This window comes from Wyeomyia smithii, chromosome 1 (assembly GCF_029784165.1).
Source record: "Wyeomyia smithii strain HCP4-BCI-WySm-NY-G18 chromosome 1, ASM2978416v1, whole genome shotgun sequence".
Lineage (NCBI taxonomy): Eukaryota > Metazoa > Arthropoda > Insecta > Diptera > Culicidae > Wyeomyia > Wyeomyia smithii.
In genome coordinates, this window is record NC_073694.1 from 167,472,335 (window position 1) to 167,489,987 (window position 17,653).

The 17,653-nt window shown below is 37.1% G+C and overlaps 3 protein-coding genes across 5 annotated transcripts in view; all 3 read right to left on the bottom strand.

Moving 5' to 3' along the window:
• Positions 1–17,653, bottom strand: part of LOC129728665 (N-acylneuraminate-9-phosphatase) — a 28,911-nt gene that overhangs the window by 10,526 nt on the left and 732 nt on the right. The window lies entirely within an intron of this gene.
• LOC129728639 (neurochondrin homolog) lies at positions 1,791–4,585 on the bottom strand. 3 transcript variants are annotated; one of them, XM_055687098.1, is made up of 2 exons: positions 4,486–4,585; positions 1,791–4,416 (listed from the first exon to the last, which is right to left on the bottom strand). In XM_055687098.1, the coding sequence occupies exon 2, from the start codon at positions 4,087–4,089 to the stop codon at positions 1,906–1,908; it is 2,184 nt and encodes a 727-aa protein (XP_055543073.1). In that variant the 5' UTR covers positions 4,090–4,416; positions 4,486–4,585; the 3' UTR covers positions 1,791–1,905. The 3 variants fall into 3 exon arrangements, with proteins under 3 accessions (XP_055543073.1, XP_055543066.1, XP_055543079.1); XM_055687091.1 differs by having other exon boundaries at positions 1,791–4,355; positions 4,417–4,575; XM_055687104.1 differs by having other exon boundaries at positions 1,791–4,350; positions 4,417–4,574.
• On the bottom strand, positions 6,875–8,739 carry LOC129728657 (innexin inx2-like). Its single transcript, XM_055687113.1, is given in 3 exon segments — positions 6,875–8,002; positions 8,065–8,256; positions 8,312–8,739. Coding segments are annotated over 3 exon segments (1,158 nt in total). The 5' UTR covers positions 8,559–8,739; the 3' UTR covers positions 6,875–7,283.

Below are 17,653 nucleotides of genomic sequence, written 5' to 3' on the forward strand. Positions count from 1 at the left end.
GGTCAATTTTTCTTAAAGTAAGTTGAAGAGGATTGTTTGTCGTCTGAAATACGTCTATTTTTGGAAAAAAACATACTCGACGCCGCGTACTTAAACCACAGGAAACAGACGTTCATCTTATTTTTAAACGATGTGTAAAAACTTGGAACTGTCATTTACCAGTAAGTGGTAATGCTGCCGCTATGTAGCGCTCGCGTCACTGACAAACTAAGCACTGATATCGATAAAATATCGATAAGGAAACATTTATGCAGTGCAACTGCAGCACCACAAGACAGATGTCGTCAGTGTATTAATATGTAGTATAAGTATTTTGATTCAAATTTTTACACACGATTTTCAAACTTCTTCATATGAACATGAATGCCTGTTTGCTGTGCTTAAAATTAGGTGATCGCGACATTGAATATTACACAATTCAAAGGAAAAATGGAGAATTTCAATCATTTCTTAGGATTGAGTTTGTCACAAAAGATCAAAAAATTGGTCGCAGTGATAAAACACGGAAAAAATGGATTGAGTTGTAAATATAGAATTTTCTATTATTCCATAAAATGGCAATGACTTGTGGATAGTCCAATAAAGTCATTATTTACAATGCATCCAACTGAGTCATTGTACCATTAAAAAATTCACTTGGTGATGATTTTGTTAATGCTCGATTTGAACGGCATTTGTTCCTGAGTTTAAAAAGCTATAATCTTCTTAGGGTAACTATTTTGAGCTTCAGGGCAACATTTTTTCGCTTTTGTCGATTAGTGTTGTTCATTTTAATTTTTGCTTCTTTTGCCAAGCACATCTTTTCATTTATATCGTTTTTGGTACTCGCAATAATCTAATATCATCTCTGCCTGTCTGTTTCCTATAGACTTTAAAATTATAAACCGATTGGTTTTGTCGTACGGGGAATGTTATGGTGACGTTATCTCTACATCATGATTGCGCAAAGGGCACTTTTTTCTGATGGCTGATATTTCTCCGAGTCCAGTTTAGGGAAATCAACATTTTTTGACAAAAATATTTAACTCAAAATCATGTCTTGTTATAATATTATATTATATTATAATAATAAAACATATAAAATATAAATGGCCATATTTTATCAAAATAAGCCTAAAAACTGGAATTCACTAATAAAATGCTCTCTTTATTCTGAAGCGCAATTGATGGGAAATTTAAATGACAAAAACAACTGTTTTGTAAGTGTTGGATCGACTGCAACCTTTTCATGTAGAAAGCAACATATGAAAACCATTGGAAACACACTTTAAATGTATGTTATTTTTTGTTTTGATTCCCAAATCTGTAAATTTATTATCCTTGACCAAACAGTTGCCAGAGTAAACAAATCTGCGAAGGCGTAATATTCATATTGGCTCGCCGCTGCACAAGCAGGAAAATTAACGGCATCCACATATTCACCCGCAGTTCCAAGGAAATCAAGCGAGGAATGTTTAACACATTTCGAAACACTCGCACTTACACTCTCATCCGACACCACGCAGACATCTTGAGAAGCAAATGATGGAAATCGCTGTCTTGTGCGACGAGGGGGGACAAACAGGCAGCACACATCGGCACCAGCCACCAGACCTTGCGCGGTTTGGAAAGTATCTAAATTTACCCTCGCGTTCGCCATCGACCCACAAAAGAAATAACATGCAACTTGATTGCGTTGGGAAAAACACGCGTCGAGTTGCACAGCGAGAAAGTTGTGCCGTGTGGAATTTCCCAATCCTCTGGACCGTACCGAACGATGTGGGATATCGAATTGATGCTAAACAGTTAAGTTATACGTTCCAAAAAAAAATCGCTACAGGTTTCTGCTTTATTAGATTTCCAGATAGCAAACAAAACATACAAATGAATTGTATCAATAATCATTACTCTAGGAAGCTCGAAATCCTAATCGCCGAACAGCTTTTTACCCAGTTCCATCAACCGATGATTTCGGCACACCTTGAGAGCATCGGCCTTTTTCAATACGGCTGCGACCGTGGGATTGGCGTCAACCAGCTGCGATAGAAAATCTTCGTATGCCAATTTAACGTTCGGTGGTAACGTTCCGATCTTCACCTTGCGGAGTGTTTCGATGATTCCGACCGCCCAGCCGGATTCAACGGCAAACTCGGAAATCCATGGAATTAGTTTAATAATGCCACTCATGGTTTGCATTCCCAAAAACCATAGCTCCATCACCTCGAACCAGTACTCTTTATAAGCCAATGAAACGACCAAAGCCTGAGGGTCGTTGGATTCATCGATGTTATAGGCATCCCACAAAAAACGAATTGTTGTTTGAATGTATCGGCAAATCGAAAAATCGTTCTTTTTTATTTTCGATGCTTGCTGCTTGAGCAAAAGCAACCCTAGAACGGCCAAATGGCCATGTAAAACAAGATTTTCCGTGGTATCTTTCAGTTCCGGTGAATTATCGAAGATGAAACGGAGCAGTTGAGCAAAAACAGTACTTTCTTCGACCAATTTTGGTTCCAGCACAGTAATGTTCATGAATATGTTACAAAGAGAAACGATGGCCGTTCTTGAGTCCTTCATTTCGTCTAATTGTTGCGATGTCATTTCCGGATCAGGCTCATTCATACGCTTGAGACGTTCGGCGCGTGGTACTGGCGGTTTTTTATAGTGAGCAATGGACCAGTGAAACAGCAAACAGTCGTACAAAACCTGTTCCTCTTTCTCTTTGAGGAAAATTTTACGGGCATCCTCGTCCACTACAAGATGACACATTGCTGGGAGAGTTACACGAAGAACATCTGGCGGAGCCTGTTCCACTGTTGGTTCTGTTCGTGCTTTAACACGATGATCCCGCGACTCGTAGAAAGATTCATTCGCCAATTGAAAGATGAACGGTATCAGTTTGAACACTTGTGCTTTTAGAGCGGAAGTTTCTTGTGCCATCCAGGCGCTTAAAACACGAATCATAGCGCAAGCAAAAGCCTTTTCCTTCTTCTGTAGCTTATCTTTCTTTGTATCGTTAGAAAGCTTGGTGAACACGGACAACACTGCAGTAAAGGCACCTTTCAATCCGGTGTAGACCTGCTGTTTCTCCTTCTGATCCAAATCCAGCTGGTCGGTAGACATGAAGTTGATTGACAGCTCCAGGATTATAAAACAAGCTGTAATTAAATCCGCTTGCACCAGTACCTGGTTGAAACTTTTGTTTTCCATTTGCATGCGGACTTCAATCGCGGCTAGTTGTAGCAATAGCAGGAAAAATTTCTTAGGACAATCTTGATCTTTCAGAGTCCACTCTATATCCAACACTTCCAGTATATTCGCCGTCAATTTGAGCGTTGGATCCCGTTGAGCTTTTCCAATTTTACTTTTCAAAATATCGGTCACTCCCTTATAGAGACACTCGGGCCAGATCTCCCCAGAAACAGTTCTGGAAATTAATTCCTTTCTACAGGTAAATAGTAATACCGAAATCATTTCTGCCAGTTCGAATTTTCGCTCTGCATGATCTGTTTCAAAGTCCAGTGACACGCGCTGTAGCAATGCGTGAAACAAAGTTGGATCATCTTCCCAGGAAGCTGGACCGAAATGGCTAACTAAAGTCACAATCAGCGTTAGTGCCTCATCAATCTGGAAGCTCTGCTGGGTGTAAACCTCTGCCATCTTTTTTATCACACCATGTTCCTTGAGCGCCAACCGACCAGCCTCGTGTGAAGCAATACTTTGCAGACAATGGTAAGCTTCGTTGATCACGATCAGATTATCATCATACTCTTCGTCGTCACACGTGGATACAATTCCGAGGAAAACCGGAATACTCTCCAACATATCCTTGTTCGTTGCCAGCTCTTCATCGTCGCAAAAACTGCTCAGTATCGACAATGCCACACTCTGGTATGCGGAAGCATCCGGGGCATCCTTGTTAGCTAGCAGTCTTCGAATAAAATCGAAGCCAATGGAATCAAAAAGCAGCCGCTTGCCGGCCTTGTTGCAATCCTTACCCTTGATCAATTTGGTCACCATGAACAAGGCGGCAAACTTCTCTGTGTCATTCTTAGCCCCTTTCAGTATTATCGAACACTTCCGGATCGGATCGCTTATTTGGTCCGTCATTTTGCACTACCTTTTATGGTGCTTTTTCTGGTGTGTGCTATTTTTTTGCTTCTAGAACGCAAGAATTACGGCCGAACGGTCTCACGGTCAACTCTCAACTGTCGCCGGCTAAGATCATTCTCGTGCGATCACACCGCGGTAGGCATGTTTCCTCTGGCAATTACTCTCATTTCGGCTAGAAATATTTGATTTCTCTTCCACAAGGAGTGTGCGCGTTAGTTTATCCGTGTCGCCTCTGGGAACACCGTCGTCGCCTTGCTGCTGCTCTGTGATGATGAGTCGATCAGTTTAATTTTCAACAATGAATCAACTGTTATCGAAAATTACCTGATAAATACGTATGTTTGTATAAAGCTAAATGTTTTGAAAATTTTTAAAAAATCATGTAACAATTACCACGAGGGCTTTTCAGCTGCTAATAAACGTTTTGAGAGAATTGCGGCTGGACGTGTGTTTTGGCTTTTGATTTATTTAATGTTGTTTTTGGCATTGCTTTTGCTTTGACATTTCATGGCAATGTAATGTTCATTCTTAATTCATCTGTTCATTTCAGAGTCTCTGCGCAGTGTCTATATCAACAAAGGGACCGATCTAGGGGAAGATATCAGGGTTTACTTTCGAAATGACATTGGAAATTTGCACACCAATGTTTTTTTTCTCAAATAATTCTATCGATTAAAAAGTATTTAAGTAAAAAGTGTTGAAAAATAGATATCTGATTCACTTATAATTGCTTTTAATGAATGCGACTGCGCGGTTACTTTTCACAGTCCTACTTAGTCAGCGCGTGCTGGTTTGAATAGGACGACTCTGATATTCCGCCTGACACTGTATTGGTTATTTCGAATCGTACTTAGCCAGCGTTGCCAACCCTCCAGTTTTTCCTGGATATCTCCAGTTTTTTTGAAAATCGCCAGCGAAACAGCAGAAGGTTGAATATTTCCAGTTTTTTGAAAATTGATCCAGTTTTATGTTCATCACCACATTTTTTGAACTCATTCCCATTGCACGTATGGTCTTTTCAGTGTTTTGTGCATTCATGCCCCTCGGTTGTAAGATTTTAATTGAAATTCACTCAATTTCAAGGACGCTAGTGACTAAAATCTTCATCAGTAAAAAAATTTCTTTCAGCTTTTTTGGTTACATGCATTAATACGGTGCAGCATTTTTGAACCGAAAATCAAATTAATTTCTGTAAAAACTTCAAATTTATATTTCCAGTTTTCTCCAGTTTTTTGTTTTGATTTTCCAAGGGAATGGTATGGTAGCCTTCAAGCGTTACGAACATCTATTTCTGTACCGTTTGTCCCAAAACTACTTTTTCTGCTGTCACAGTTTGCTTCACTTTGCTTTGGGACACAATTAATGTACTAAATATCACTTAGAATATCACATACCATGTGAAAACCTTAAGAAATTGCTCAAAACTGTCTGATATGCTATTAATAATTGCAGTCAACATTTGGCCGGTTTGCCCGAATCAACATAAGATAAGGGTAAACTGCCCATTTTTCGGGTACCAGTGCCAGTGATGTTGGTAACGCGTCAAATGTATGGTAGCTGACAGCGATGCCATTCCCGTGGAATTTTCCCAGCTTTTTATAAAAAAAGGTTGGCATCGCTGTACTTAGCCAAGCATGGACCAATTAACAGCATCATGAACGCCTACAACAAACACTGCGAGATTATAGACGCTACCTTGTCCCGATACGCATTAAAAAGCGCACTACGTGCTAGAACTCAATAACTTAAGATTAACGAATGCATTAGTTCGTAGTAAGCAGGGGCGACTCGTGGCTTTTGAACCTACCTGTTCAACTACAAATTTTGGAAATCACAGTTTGAGGAAGTAATCACAATCATTTCCGCGTAATCACGCAAGTCATTCTATTTGTTACTATTTGAAAGTGAAACTAAAAACCAATAAAATATTAATATAAATTGCGATTGAAATATATTTTTTGCATGGCATTCCCGTGTGCAATGCACAGGTTGCACCTATGGACGAGTCGCCCCTGGTAGTAAGGTAATTTTGACACACCCCCTTACTAGTCTCATGACATGGCCGCTGCCTTAGATGTAGCTGGCGAGATACCGCATTTCACAACGCATCTGTTGTACGCCAAAGCCAATAGAAACCCTATTTAGTAGGCATACCAAAAGATAATGACGCTCTCGGCAGGGGTAACAGGTCTTAGCCGGTCATTGAATTGTACATTTAAAACTAACTAAAAACCAGTCCGTTTGGGCCAGTAGTAATTAAAAAAAATATCGGAAAAACAGTACCAAAAAATCCCAATTTTATTTTAGGGTAAATTGGTTTATCCCAAATATTTTAAATACGAAGAAAAAAAATAATAATACAACACTATTTATAAAAAATGTAACATATTCCGTGGCTTCCCAGTTGGTGTTGAGATAGGAAAAAAAATTCCGGTACGTAATATTGCTCAAAATGCGTTAATAAAATTCTCAAACATTTAATCCACTTACTGGAGAAAAAATTGTGATACAATGAGACGTTAACTTTGAAAAGAAGTGAACATTTGAAACAATCCCTTTTTAAACAGGATACAACCGCTTTTCTCACCTTGTGAAAATTTAGCAATGCCTAAGCATTGTTACTAGGAATAAAATTTCGATTTTTTTCTCAAAATTCAAAGTTCTGTTTATAGACGTTGTCCGGGAATGCGACGTCTATTTTCGCATCCTGTTGCATAAAAAGCAAGCTGCTTAACTACCAATACGGCAGATTTCTTCGAAAATTAAATGAAAACATTAAACGTTAATAAAAAATATTTATAAATTCAACAATATAGCTCATCAAACTGTTACTTTACATTTTTGTTTTTGTGAAGAACTCTATCTTCGTAAATGTTGTGAAAATTCGATAAGCATACTAAACAATTACTACGCTGCTTTTCAGATTATTACTTTTCGCTGATATTAGCTATTGATTTCTATTTTTCGAAAACATTACTTCATGTTTTGCTTCTATCAGAACTTTCTACCAAAATAAGTGGAGGTTTAATAGGTTAACGTTTCCTACCGTTTTCCCAGAAAAAAATCGGTACAAATTCCGGATGAACTCTTTTTAAATGGACTAGGATTTCTAGGCAAAATATGCCTTACTTAGTCTCACAGCTGCTCTCTCCAAAACATAATAGTTATCACCCTAACTAGAGAATTATAAATCAAACAGTAACTTCATCTTCCTCCAGCTCATCCTCCTCAACTTCGACTTGTATCTGCTGTTCCAAGCTTTGTTTTGAAAGACCGTTTACCGATTCTTGCTTAGTTAAGGCGATTATAATGTCTTTCATTACGTCTCGGTTAATATTCCTAGACATTTGATACAGTATGAACCATTGTCCGAAGTTAGTTTCACGTACAAGTCTCTTAACCCGTTTGTAACTTATCGGCACCAACTGAGAGTAGAGCAGCTTTACCCGAACGCTCCGGCAGCTGAGTTGAATTATCCTGAACCAAATCTGCACACCGGAAATGATCGCCAGGCAGATGAACCATAGCCAAAGAAAGGCAAATATCTTCTCGTTTATGATATTCTGCGGTAGCAGACACAGAGCGTCATGATTTTGTGTGCTTCCGCTGGGACCAACCGTTGAAAATTCACATTTTGCTAATTTTGGAAAGACCAGGGAATTTTGAGACATCCATGTGTCCATCTCTAGTGTCATGAGAGCCTGCATAGCCGGCTGATAATTGTACCAAAATCCACCGATGATAAAATTCAACAGCGACATATTCAGAAGCACCAAAGCGAAATTCAGCAACTCGCAAAAATAAAACATGTACGCGTAGTTTAACTGCTTACGACGCGGCTCCTGTGTTAAATAGTGCAAAGTGTGATGCTTCCGCTTGGTGGTCCAGGCGTCCGGCGGTAAAATGGATGCTAGAGTGGGTGATATTTCCACAAACTTTATATATGCCTTTGAAAAAAATCACACAACTTACTTAAGTCAGAGCATAATGTCTCCATCCGATATCATTCGAAGAATCGCCAAAGATGTTTCGGAAGAGAGAGCAAGAATGCTTGTATGGCCAGTAAACAAGAAACCCATTGGTAATATTTTTGGTAGACGCGTTGGTCCATGGGTATTTGTCCCATTTTTTGGCCAATTTTGATGAAATCCCAACTGGCATCAACTAAAATGAAAGATGTTAAAATTTTCAATAGAAAAAAACTTATTCCAAAGTTTACCAAATTTTGGATTATTGCTTATGTAAGTGCCCAGTGTCCAACAGAAGCTATTCATACTTTGCTTTATCTCGGAGGCACTGGTAATGCAGTCGATCGGTTCTCCAAAATAGGCACGTGCGGACAGCAGAATTGTAAAGAAAATTAGCACATAAACTGTAGCGCGGTTGTGTAAACGCCATACTATATTAGTAGTGTCCATAGGTTTCACCCTCAGCATCTCACGCAATGGTTGTGCCAACCCAATCATTTTGAGAAAAATCGCGACTACAACCTGTTCGCAACCACTTCACTAAACTGATCTAAAAACCGTTATGAATTGTGAAAACTATTGCTGAAGTTACCTATCTACACATGTTTTGCTAATAAAAAAACTGCTAGAAAAAGAGAAACAACAAAAACTAGATCGTGTTGCCTGATGGCATCAGAGTTGCCAGATTTGGTTTCAGGGGTTTCAGGGGTTTAAGCAGGGGGGATCTATCTGTCAAAAATCGTGTAACCAACATATTCGGCAACACGGTGTTTGTTTTGGTTTTTGTTCCTTTTGGTCATTAAATTGATCGATGTGAAATATTATAGAATTGGAATGTTTTCCATCGAAACTCGAGAAACCGCGGAAAACTTTCATGAATGTTGTTTAGCTATTCACATTTTTCCCCCATTATTGTTCATAGTTACAAACATCATGGACCAACAAACGTCATGGACCAGAGTTGATCTGCAATAACACACACATATATGAAATTTGACAGCAGTGAATCCCCTCTGGGTTTGAGGGATCCCAGATTTAAGATTCACCTCATTCACCTTCAAAACACAGATTTTAAAATCAGTGTGCTTTTTATTTTAACGCAGTACACACTGAGATTTTATTGCCGAGAACTCAACAGCTGATAAATTCAGCAAAATTATCTACAAATTTACGGCAGAATTTTCAAGAATTTCGGCAAACAAAATGTCAATACATGCTGGTTTACGGTAGATCGATATATTTGCTGAATGCTCGTCGAAATATATTGCTGACATTTGTTAAAAACTTCGCCGAGCTCGATCAGCTGTTGAGAAGTTTGCCGAGATAAATTAAGTGTGTAAGTCTAGGGGCAAGATACTATTGATATATTAAGAAATATTTCCAATTTTCTATATTACGAAGTATTTATCGTTGAATTTTCAGGCACCCTTCTACCTATATCACAACTCATTGACGTCTTATTATTTTCGGAGTGATATCAATGTGACAGATAAACGGTAAATATCAAAATATATCAACCTAGGGACGAGACACTATCGATATATTGCGAAATATTTCCAATATTCGATATTACAAAGTATTTATCGTTGAATTTTCAGGCACTAGTCGACCTATATCACTACTCCACATTATTGTCGGAGTCTGTCCGAGTGATATGGATGTGACAGATAAACGATACATATCAAATATATCCACCAATATCGTGTAATATTACCGAAAAATTTCTCTTGAAAAGAAAGTTGTTTAGCCCCTAGATGTCAACCGATATCGTATATTTTCGAAATATTTTTCATGAAAATTCAGTTGTCTAGCCCCTAACAGTAAGTTTTAGTTAGTAATACTCAAGGCACAAGGACAATTGATACGTTGCGACTGCGTTTATAACAATTTGAAAGTTAGCTCATACATTTTCTGTCAAATTAACGTCAACACAACGCAAACGTATCAATTTGGTCCTAAAGCCATACCAGTTTTTATTAATCATTTGAAACAGCCGCGTTTTCTGAGCAAAACGTGATTTTTGAAAAAAGTTTATCGTTTCCCTTTGATTTTTAAATGAATAGTAAAAAACTGCTCGAAATGTCTTAAATTACTTTACGCCCATGTACGGTATATGGGAGCTGTCATTTAAGGCATTTCGAGCGGTTTTCATTCTTCATTTAAAAATTGAAGGACGATAAATGCGATAAATAAACTTTTTACAATTTTGTATGAGATTTGAAATGATTATGCATTTTAAACTAAACTTATAAAACATACTTTTCTGAAAAGTTATAGAAAAGATGTTGAAACATGTTTTATTTGTAAGAAATACATAAGCATGCTGGGGTTTAGGTAAAATATGCTGTTTTTCATCATTTTGCCGGTAACCTTTTTGCACTTTTCGTTTTTTCTTGTACTCCGCTTATAAATAGAGTCGCTTATGTTTGATAAGGTAACAAAAGTCATGAGTCATATAGCATTTTTATATATTTTATTTCGAGATATTGTCGCAAATTTTTCACACTGCATCTAAAATAATAAAAATAATTTCTAGTGTGTTTCAACTGGAGATTCACTCTCCAACCAAAAAAATCAAATATAAAACAATAAAAACGCGAAAATTTTCATAACGAGATTTGCTTGTGTGCGTGGATAAACAAAAACGTAGCACACCTTTTAGAACTGTCATTTATACCTGAAACCGGACTGACAGCGCAGTGGCGGCTGAGATGGCTGCAGTGTTGCGAGAACACTAAAAATAAACACCGGAAGTAAGCCTGACTGCCAGTTTATCAGCGACGTTTTGATGGTTTTTATTTACATGCACAATATAACGTGCCAGAGCGAATTAAATAATTAATTTTGGTGACGTACTGAGTAACTAATGGTTTTCAAAAATCGGTACTTGAAAAACAATATTTTTGCATAAAATAGTTAAATGCCTAAATAAATTTTGGATTTAAGGGCTAGACAACTTTATTTTCGAAAGAAATATTTCGGCAATACTATACGACATTGGTGGATATATTTTGATATTTATAGTTTATCTGTCACATTTATATCACTCCGACAATAATGTGCTGTCAAAGATTTGTGATATAGGTAGACTAGTGCCTGAAAATGCAACGATAAATACTTTGTAATATCGAATAATTGTAATATTTCGCAATAGGGGATTTTAATTTGGAAAAATAATTGCTTTTTCTTATACTAATCGATGACCCCCCTTTCAGTAGGCACTACGTATTTTTCTTAAATCTCTACGATTTTTCTTTGATTTTTAAATTGAAAAATTATTTTTTTTTTAAATTTTCACTAACTGGCAAGTAGTGCACAAAGTGACACTTCTGCTGCTGGAAAATATAACCATGGTAGGGCACAAAATGACATTTCTACTGCTGGCTTATGGAAAATAATACCCTGACAGACCACAAAGTAATATTAATACTGCTGGCCTGTGGAAATATAACCCTGGATTCGCGTGTTATGACAGGGATGCCCAATGTTAAACATGTCTTAATTTCGAAGACATTAGAGCTCGTCTGAAGAAGTGGAAGCCCAATAGTCGGTTGATTACCCGCACTCGATTTAATGTTTTCACTGGGATTTTTGTTAACTTTTAATGGAAACCATGTTCACAGATTTCTTATGTGTGAAGACATTTTTTATGGAGTGTTGAACATTTGAAGATTGTTGACATTTGAAAATTGACCGGGCACCCCTGTGTCATGAGTTTCTTGACGGCAGGGTTTGTCTTAAAATCACTCACAGTTGTTAAAATTCGAAATCGATTTTTTTTTCAAAAGTTTTACTGTTTAAATTAAAGAAAAAGTCAGTGGAATATGTATTTTTTTGACATTTCCTATCATTAGAAAGAATAATATACATACCCCTCAAATACCCTATTGGCGTTAAATCGCTGTTCCATAGCAATCACACTCGAAGACTTTTAACTAAAAAACCTGTGAATTATTAAGCTGGTTGACAGCACAATTTTCTCTATTCATATTTGTTCCAACCTCCAAAGAATATAGACGTTAAAGCTACTACTAGTCTTTTATTTGTTGGAGACTACAACAAATGCAAAACTAAAAACGACCGTGCGACTTCTGGATTTGAACTTCAGAAGTAGAAAAATGATAGATTTAATTTTTAGCCAAGGCTGATATACACAGTTTTTCATGCGGTATTTGCGTAAAAGGGATGTTCTTGGTGTCAATAAGAATACAGCTGGTCAGAAACTTTCAGCCGCATCTAGTAGATTGCTTACTGTCAAGTGTACATATGAAATTGCAAATATATGGGATCCGGGCTACGTAAACTTTTGATAACTCACGGCAAATGGAATCTTGATAGGTTAAAATGCTGCCTACAAATCATCACCATCATTTTTACTGCAGCGCTAGTTGTCAGTCGAGCAGTCATTTTAATCCGAGCCATTGGCATCCCTATACCGAGTAACAGTGAATGACAATGAACTCATATCCTGCATGCCCATGGGCTCGAATCCATTTGTGCTCGCTGTCAGCTTTCAGATAGAGGTGTATGAATAGCGTTTACACATACGTTGCGATGTTAGCCTTTGAAACATGGCGCGATACCATAAGGCTGTTTTAATCGCCCATATATCAGTAGTGTCTTGTCCTTTGTTTTGGACTAGACGTTTTGGTTCTTCGTTACGATACTTAGTTGGGTTGTTCAGCTATACAAGTTTTATATATCATTTGGAAAAGCTACGTTTTCTGAGTAAAATGTGACTTTAAAGAATTCATATCGGTTTTTAGGTTTAAAATCACAAACTAATACTGCTCGAAATCCACTGAATTCGCTCATGGTACTGACTGTCATTCAATAGATTCCGAGTAATTTTTATTCCTCATTTGGAAATAAAAAAATAACGATTTAATTTTTTTATTACACTCAAAAAAATCAGAAATAAGTATATAACTAAATATTCTAATTTTGACAAAGATGTAATAACTTATAATTCTGAGTTTTGCTGTATTATGACGAGAACTACCACTACCACTACAGCGCCATCTCTTAGCATTGAACATTGTTTCGGGTGTCCCATTGGATGTTTTCAAATGTGCGTCCCAAATACAGTCAAACCTGTTTTTGTGCGAGGGATAGGGACCGCACAAAATAAATCGCATAAAAAAATCATTAGAAACTTCACGTGCAGTTACAAAACAATATTTCCACAACATTATTGAAAAAAAAAAACTTTTTTTTTTGCGGTGGATAGGGACCGCATAAAAAAAATCTCAGTTAAAAAGAACTTGAAAGTTGTTGATTCTGATTTAGAATACAATTTTAACAATTTAAAAACATCGGATTGATAAACGTAACTTTTTTAAACATACTAATCCTTTCAACCGCTTTTCTTCGTAGGCTAGCAATTCGTGACTTTTCCTACGTAAAACTGACTCAAATAGTAGTTTTTTGACGCAACACTTATTTAATGCGTTGGAATTCATTCCAAGAATCGGAAAAAATAAATGGCTGAAAATGCACAAAAAAATGATCGCATAAAAAAGTCGCACAAAATAAATTTCCGCAAAAAAATCGCACAAAAACAGGTTTGACTGTACTAGTTTCTTTGCAGCTAGCTCGAGCATGTATCATGAAGGGATTTCAACCGGTGGGGAATTCCGCTCTTGAAGGGCGGGAATTGCGAGTTGGGAAATTCCACAAGTACAGGTCGGACTCGATTATCCGGAGACTCGATTATCCGGGGCTCCACTCTACGGGGCTCGACTATCCGGAGTTCCGGGTCATTGGGAGGTTCGGGGTTGTTCAAAATTGCAACGGTACAAGCTCTGTTCTGCTTAGGCAGTTCGTTTTTGGCAATTTGCTCGTCGTTCCTTCAACCAATTCTTACTTAACAATCTCCAAAAGCAAGGTTTTATAGTGTTTTGCTGCCAATGAGGACAACCGCTATTGGTCAACCGGTTTCGGATTTGTAGCCGGAACATATTCCTGTAATATAATGGCCATGATCAATGCAGTATTTAGAACCAAGAGCAGGCCTGTCGCGGTTGTGTTCCGGATATTCCCGGATTATGGAAATAAAACTCATCAAGCCAAATCAATAACGACTTGAAAACCGCAAAATAGCCCATTAGTGGCCATATCGAGCGTCTAGGTCGTTATAGGTCACTCAAGAAATAGAAAAACAACAAAATCAAACAGGGTCTGTATATGTAACACATCAATTCTTCTTAAATTTTAAGATAATGAAAACAGATAAATACATAATTCAAGTCATATATCATTCAATATTTTCTGAATAACATTTCCTCTAATCTCTCGAAGCAAAAAGTTGGTTTTCCTCGGCGATAACGTTGTCAATGCTGGCCAACGCTGTCTCGTTTTGAATGAATTAGTATATTATGTATAACGAACGCCGACAAACAGTTTAAAGACAAATTTTATTTATTTTTTTTTTTAATATATTATAATCGAAAGCTCACTGTTCTAGATGATATAAGAAAAATTTAAAAAAAATGGCTCGATTATCCGGAAGGTTTGATTATCCATAGCGAAATGTTTTCAAAACTTCGGATAATCGAGTCCGACCTGTATTTCGTTCTTGCCCCAACAACAATTGCCGGCGTGAGATCAGATCGAGCTAAGCGGCATTTTTTAAACAATTGAGTTATTAACACCAATGGATGTGAAAATTAATGAACCTTAATGAATCTTTCATAAGAAAACGAAATCAATTGAACAGTTCATAATAATGTTATGATAAAAATTTTCTGTATTCGCTTGCAGGTAACGTACGGGATAAACAAACTTTGAAGGCCGATTACTCAAAACAATGTTTTTGCTGCTTGGTCCAATTCAAAATTTGTATCAGCCTAGATTGCGAAAAATGCAGCAGAATGTAATCTATGTTAACAGTAGTCGATTCTAGTGAATTTCAGTTGAGTCTAGCAGGTCAGCCAAATTTCAGTGGAGTCCCTAATACGACATTTCGCTCGATTCGACAATGACTGGAATTGAGTTATTCGACTTGTCTTAATAATAGGGCTTGCATACTGCAAGTAGGTAATGAAAGACAAAAAATATCAATTTCGACTAAACTAAAGCTGAATAAGTTGTTAATCAATTAAATTGTTTGTTGTGTTTTCTATATACACACAAAGTTCAATCGCTATTGCTTGAACACTTCAGAGTGCTAGGAATTATTCACTTACCTTGCTACATGCCTTCGCATCACCTTTCCGAGTCGGAATAAGCGTGTCAGCTTTCAGATAGAGGTGTATGAATAGCGTTTACACATACGTTGCGATGTTAGCCTTTGAAACATGGCGCGATACCATAAGGCTGTTTTAATCGCCCATATATCAGTAGTGTCTTGTCCTTTGTTTTGGACTAGACGTTTTGGTTCTTCGTTACGATACTTAGTTGGGTTGTTCAGCTATACAAGTTTTATATATCATTTGGAAAAGCTACGTTTTCTGAGTAAAATGTGACTTTAAAGAATTCATATCGGTTTTTAGGTTTAAAATCACAAACTAATACTGCTCGAAATCCACTGAATTCGCTCATGGTACTGACTGTCATTCAATAGATTCCGAGTAATTTTTATTCCTCATTTGGAAATAAAAAAATAACGATTTAATTTTTTTATTACACTCAAAAAAATCAGAAATAAGTATATAACTAAATATTCTAATTTTGACAAAGATGTAATAACTTATAATTCTGAGTTTTGCTGTATTATGACGAGAACTACCACTACCACTACAGCGCCATCTCTTAGCATTGAACATTGTTTCGGGTGTCCCATTGGATGTTTTCAAATGTGCGTCCCAAATACAGTCAAACCTGTTTTTGTGCGAGGGATAGGGACCGCACAAAATAAATCGCATAAAAAAATCATTAGAAACTTCACGTGCAGTTACAAAACAATATTTCCACAACATTATTGAAAAAAAAACTTTTTTTTTGCGGTGGATAGGGACCGCATAAAAAAAATCTCAGTTAAAAAGAACTTGAAAGTTGTTGATTATGATTTAGAATACAATTTTAACAATTTAAAAACATCGGATTGATAAACGTAACTTTTTTAAACATACTAATCCTTTCAACCGCTTTTCTTCGTAGGCTAGCAATTCGTGACTTTTCCTACGTAAAACTGACTCAAATAGTAGTTTTTTGACGCAACACTTATTTAATGCGTTGGAATTCATTCCAAGAATCGGAAAAAATAAATGGCTGAAAATGCACAAAAAAATGATCGCATAAAAAAGTCGCACAAAATAAATTTCCGCAAAAAATCGCACAAAAACAGGTTTGACTGTACTAGTTTCTTTGCAGCTAGCTCGAGCATGTATCATGAAGGGATTTCAACCGGTGGGGAATTCCGCTCTTGAAGGGCGGGAATTGCGAGTTGGGAAATTCCACAAGTACAGGTCGGACTCGATTATCCGGAGACTCGATTATCCGGGGCTCCACTCTACGGGGCTCGACTATCCGGAGTTCCGGGTCATTGGGAGGTTCGGGGTTGTTCAAAATTGCAACGGTACAAGCTCTGTTCTGCTTAGGCAGTTCGTTTTTGGCAATTTTCTCGTCGTTCCTTCAACCAATTCTTACTTAACAATCTCCAAAAGCAAGGTTTTATAGTGTTTTGCTGCCAATGAGGACAACCGCTATTGGTCAACCGGTTTCGGATTTGTAGCCGGAACATATTCCTGTAATATAATGGCCATGATCAATGCAGTATTTAGAACCACGAGCAGGCCTGTCGCGGTTGTGTTCCGGATATTCCCGGATTATGGAAATAAAACTCATCAAGCCAAATCAATAACGACTTGAAAACCGCAAAATAGCCCATTAGTGGCCATATCGAGCGTCTAGGTCGTTATAGGTCACTCAAGAAATAGAAAAACAACAAAATCAAACAGGGTCTGTATATGTAACACATCAATTCTTCTTAAATTTTAAGATAATGAAAACAGATAAATACATAATTCAAGTCATATATCATTCAATATTTTCTGAATAACATTTCCTCTAATCTCTCGAAGCAAAAAGTTGGTTTTCCTCGGCGATAACGTTGTCAATGCTGGCCAACGCTGTCTCGTTTTGAATGAATTAGTATATTATGTATAACGAACGCCGACAAACAGTTTAAAGACAAGTTTTATTTTTTTTTTTTTTTTAATATATTATAATCGAAAGCTCACTGTTCTAGATGATATAAGAAAAATTTGAAAAAAATGGCTCGATTATCCGGAAGGTTTGATTATCCATAGCGAAATGTTTTCAAAACTTCGGATAATCGAGTCCGACCTGTATTTCGTTCTTGCCCCAACAACAATTGCCGGCGTGAGATCAGATCGAGCTAAGCGGCATTTTTTAAACAATTGAGTTATTAACACCAATGGATGTGAAAATTAATGAACCTTAATAAATCTTTCATAAGAAAACGAAATCAATTGAACAGTTCATAATAATGTTATGATAAAAATTTTCTGTATTCGCTTGCAGGTAACGTACGGGATAAACAAACTTTGAAGGCCGATTACTCAAAACAATGTTTTTGCTGCTTGGTCCAATTCAAAATTTGTATCAGCCTAGATTGCGAAAAATGCAGC

What these genes read in the sequence shown, in the direction of transcription:
- LOC129728639 (XM_055687098.1), bottom strand. Translation starts at nt 4,089, where the DNA reads ATGACGGACCAAATAAGCGATCCGATCCGGAAGTGTTCGATAATACTG.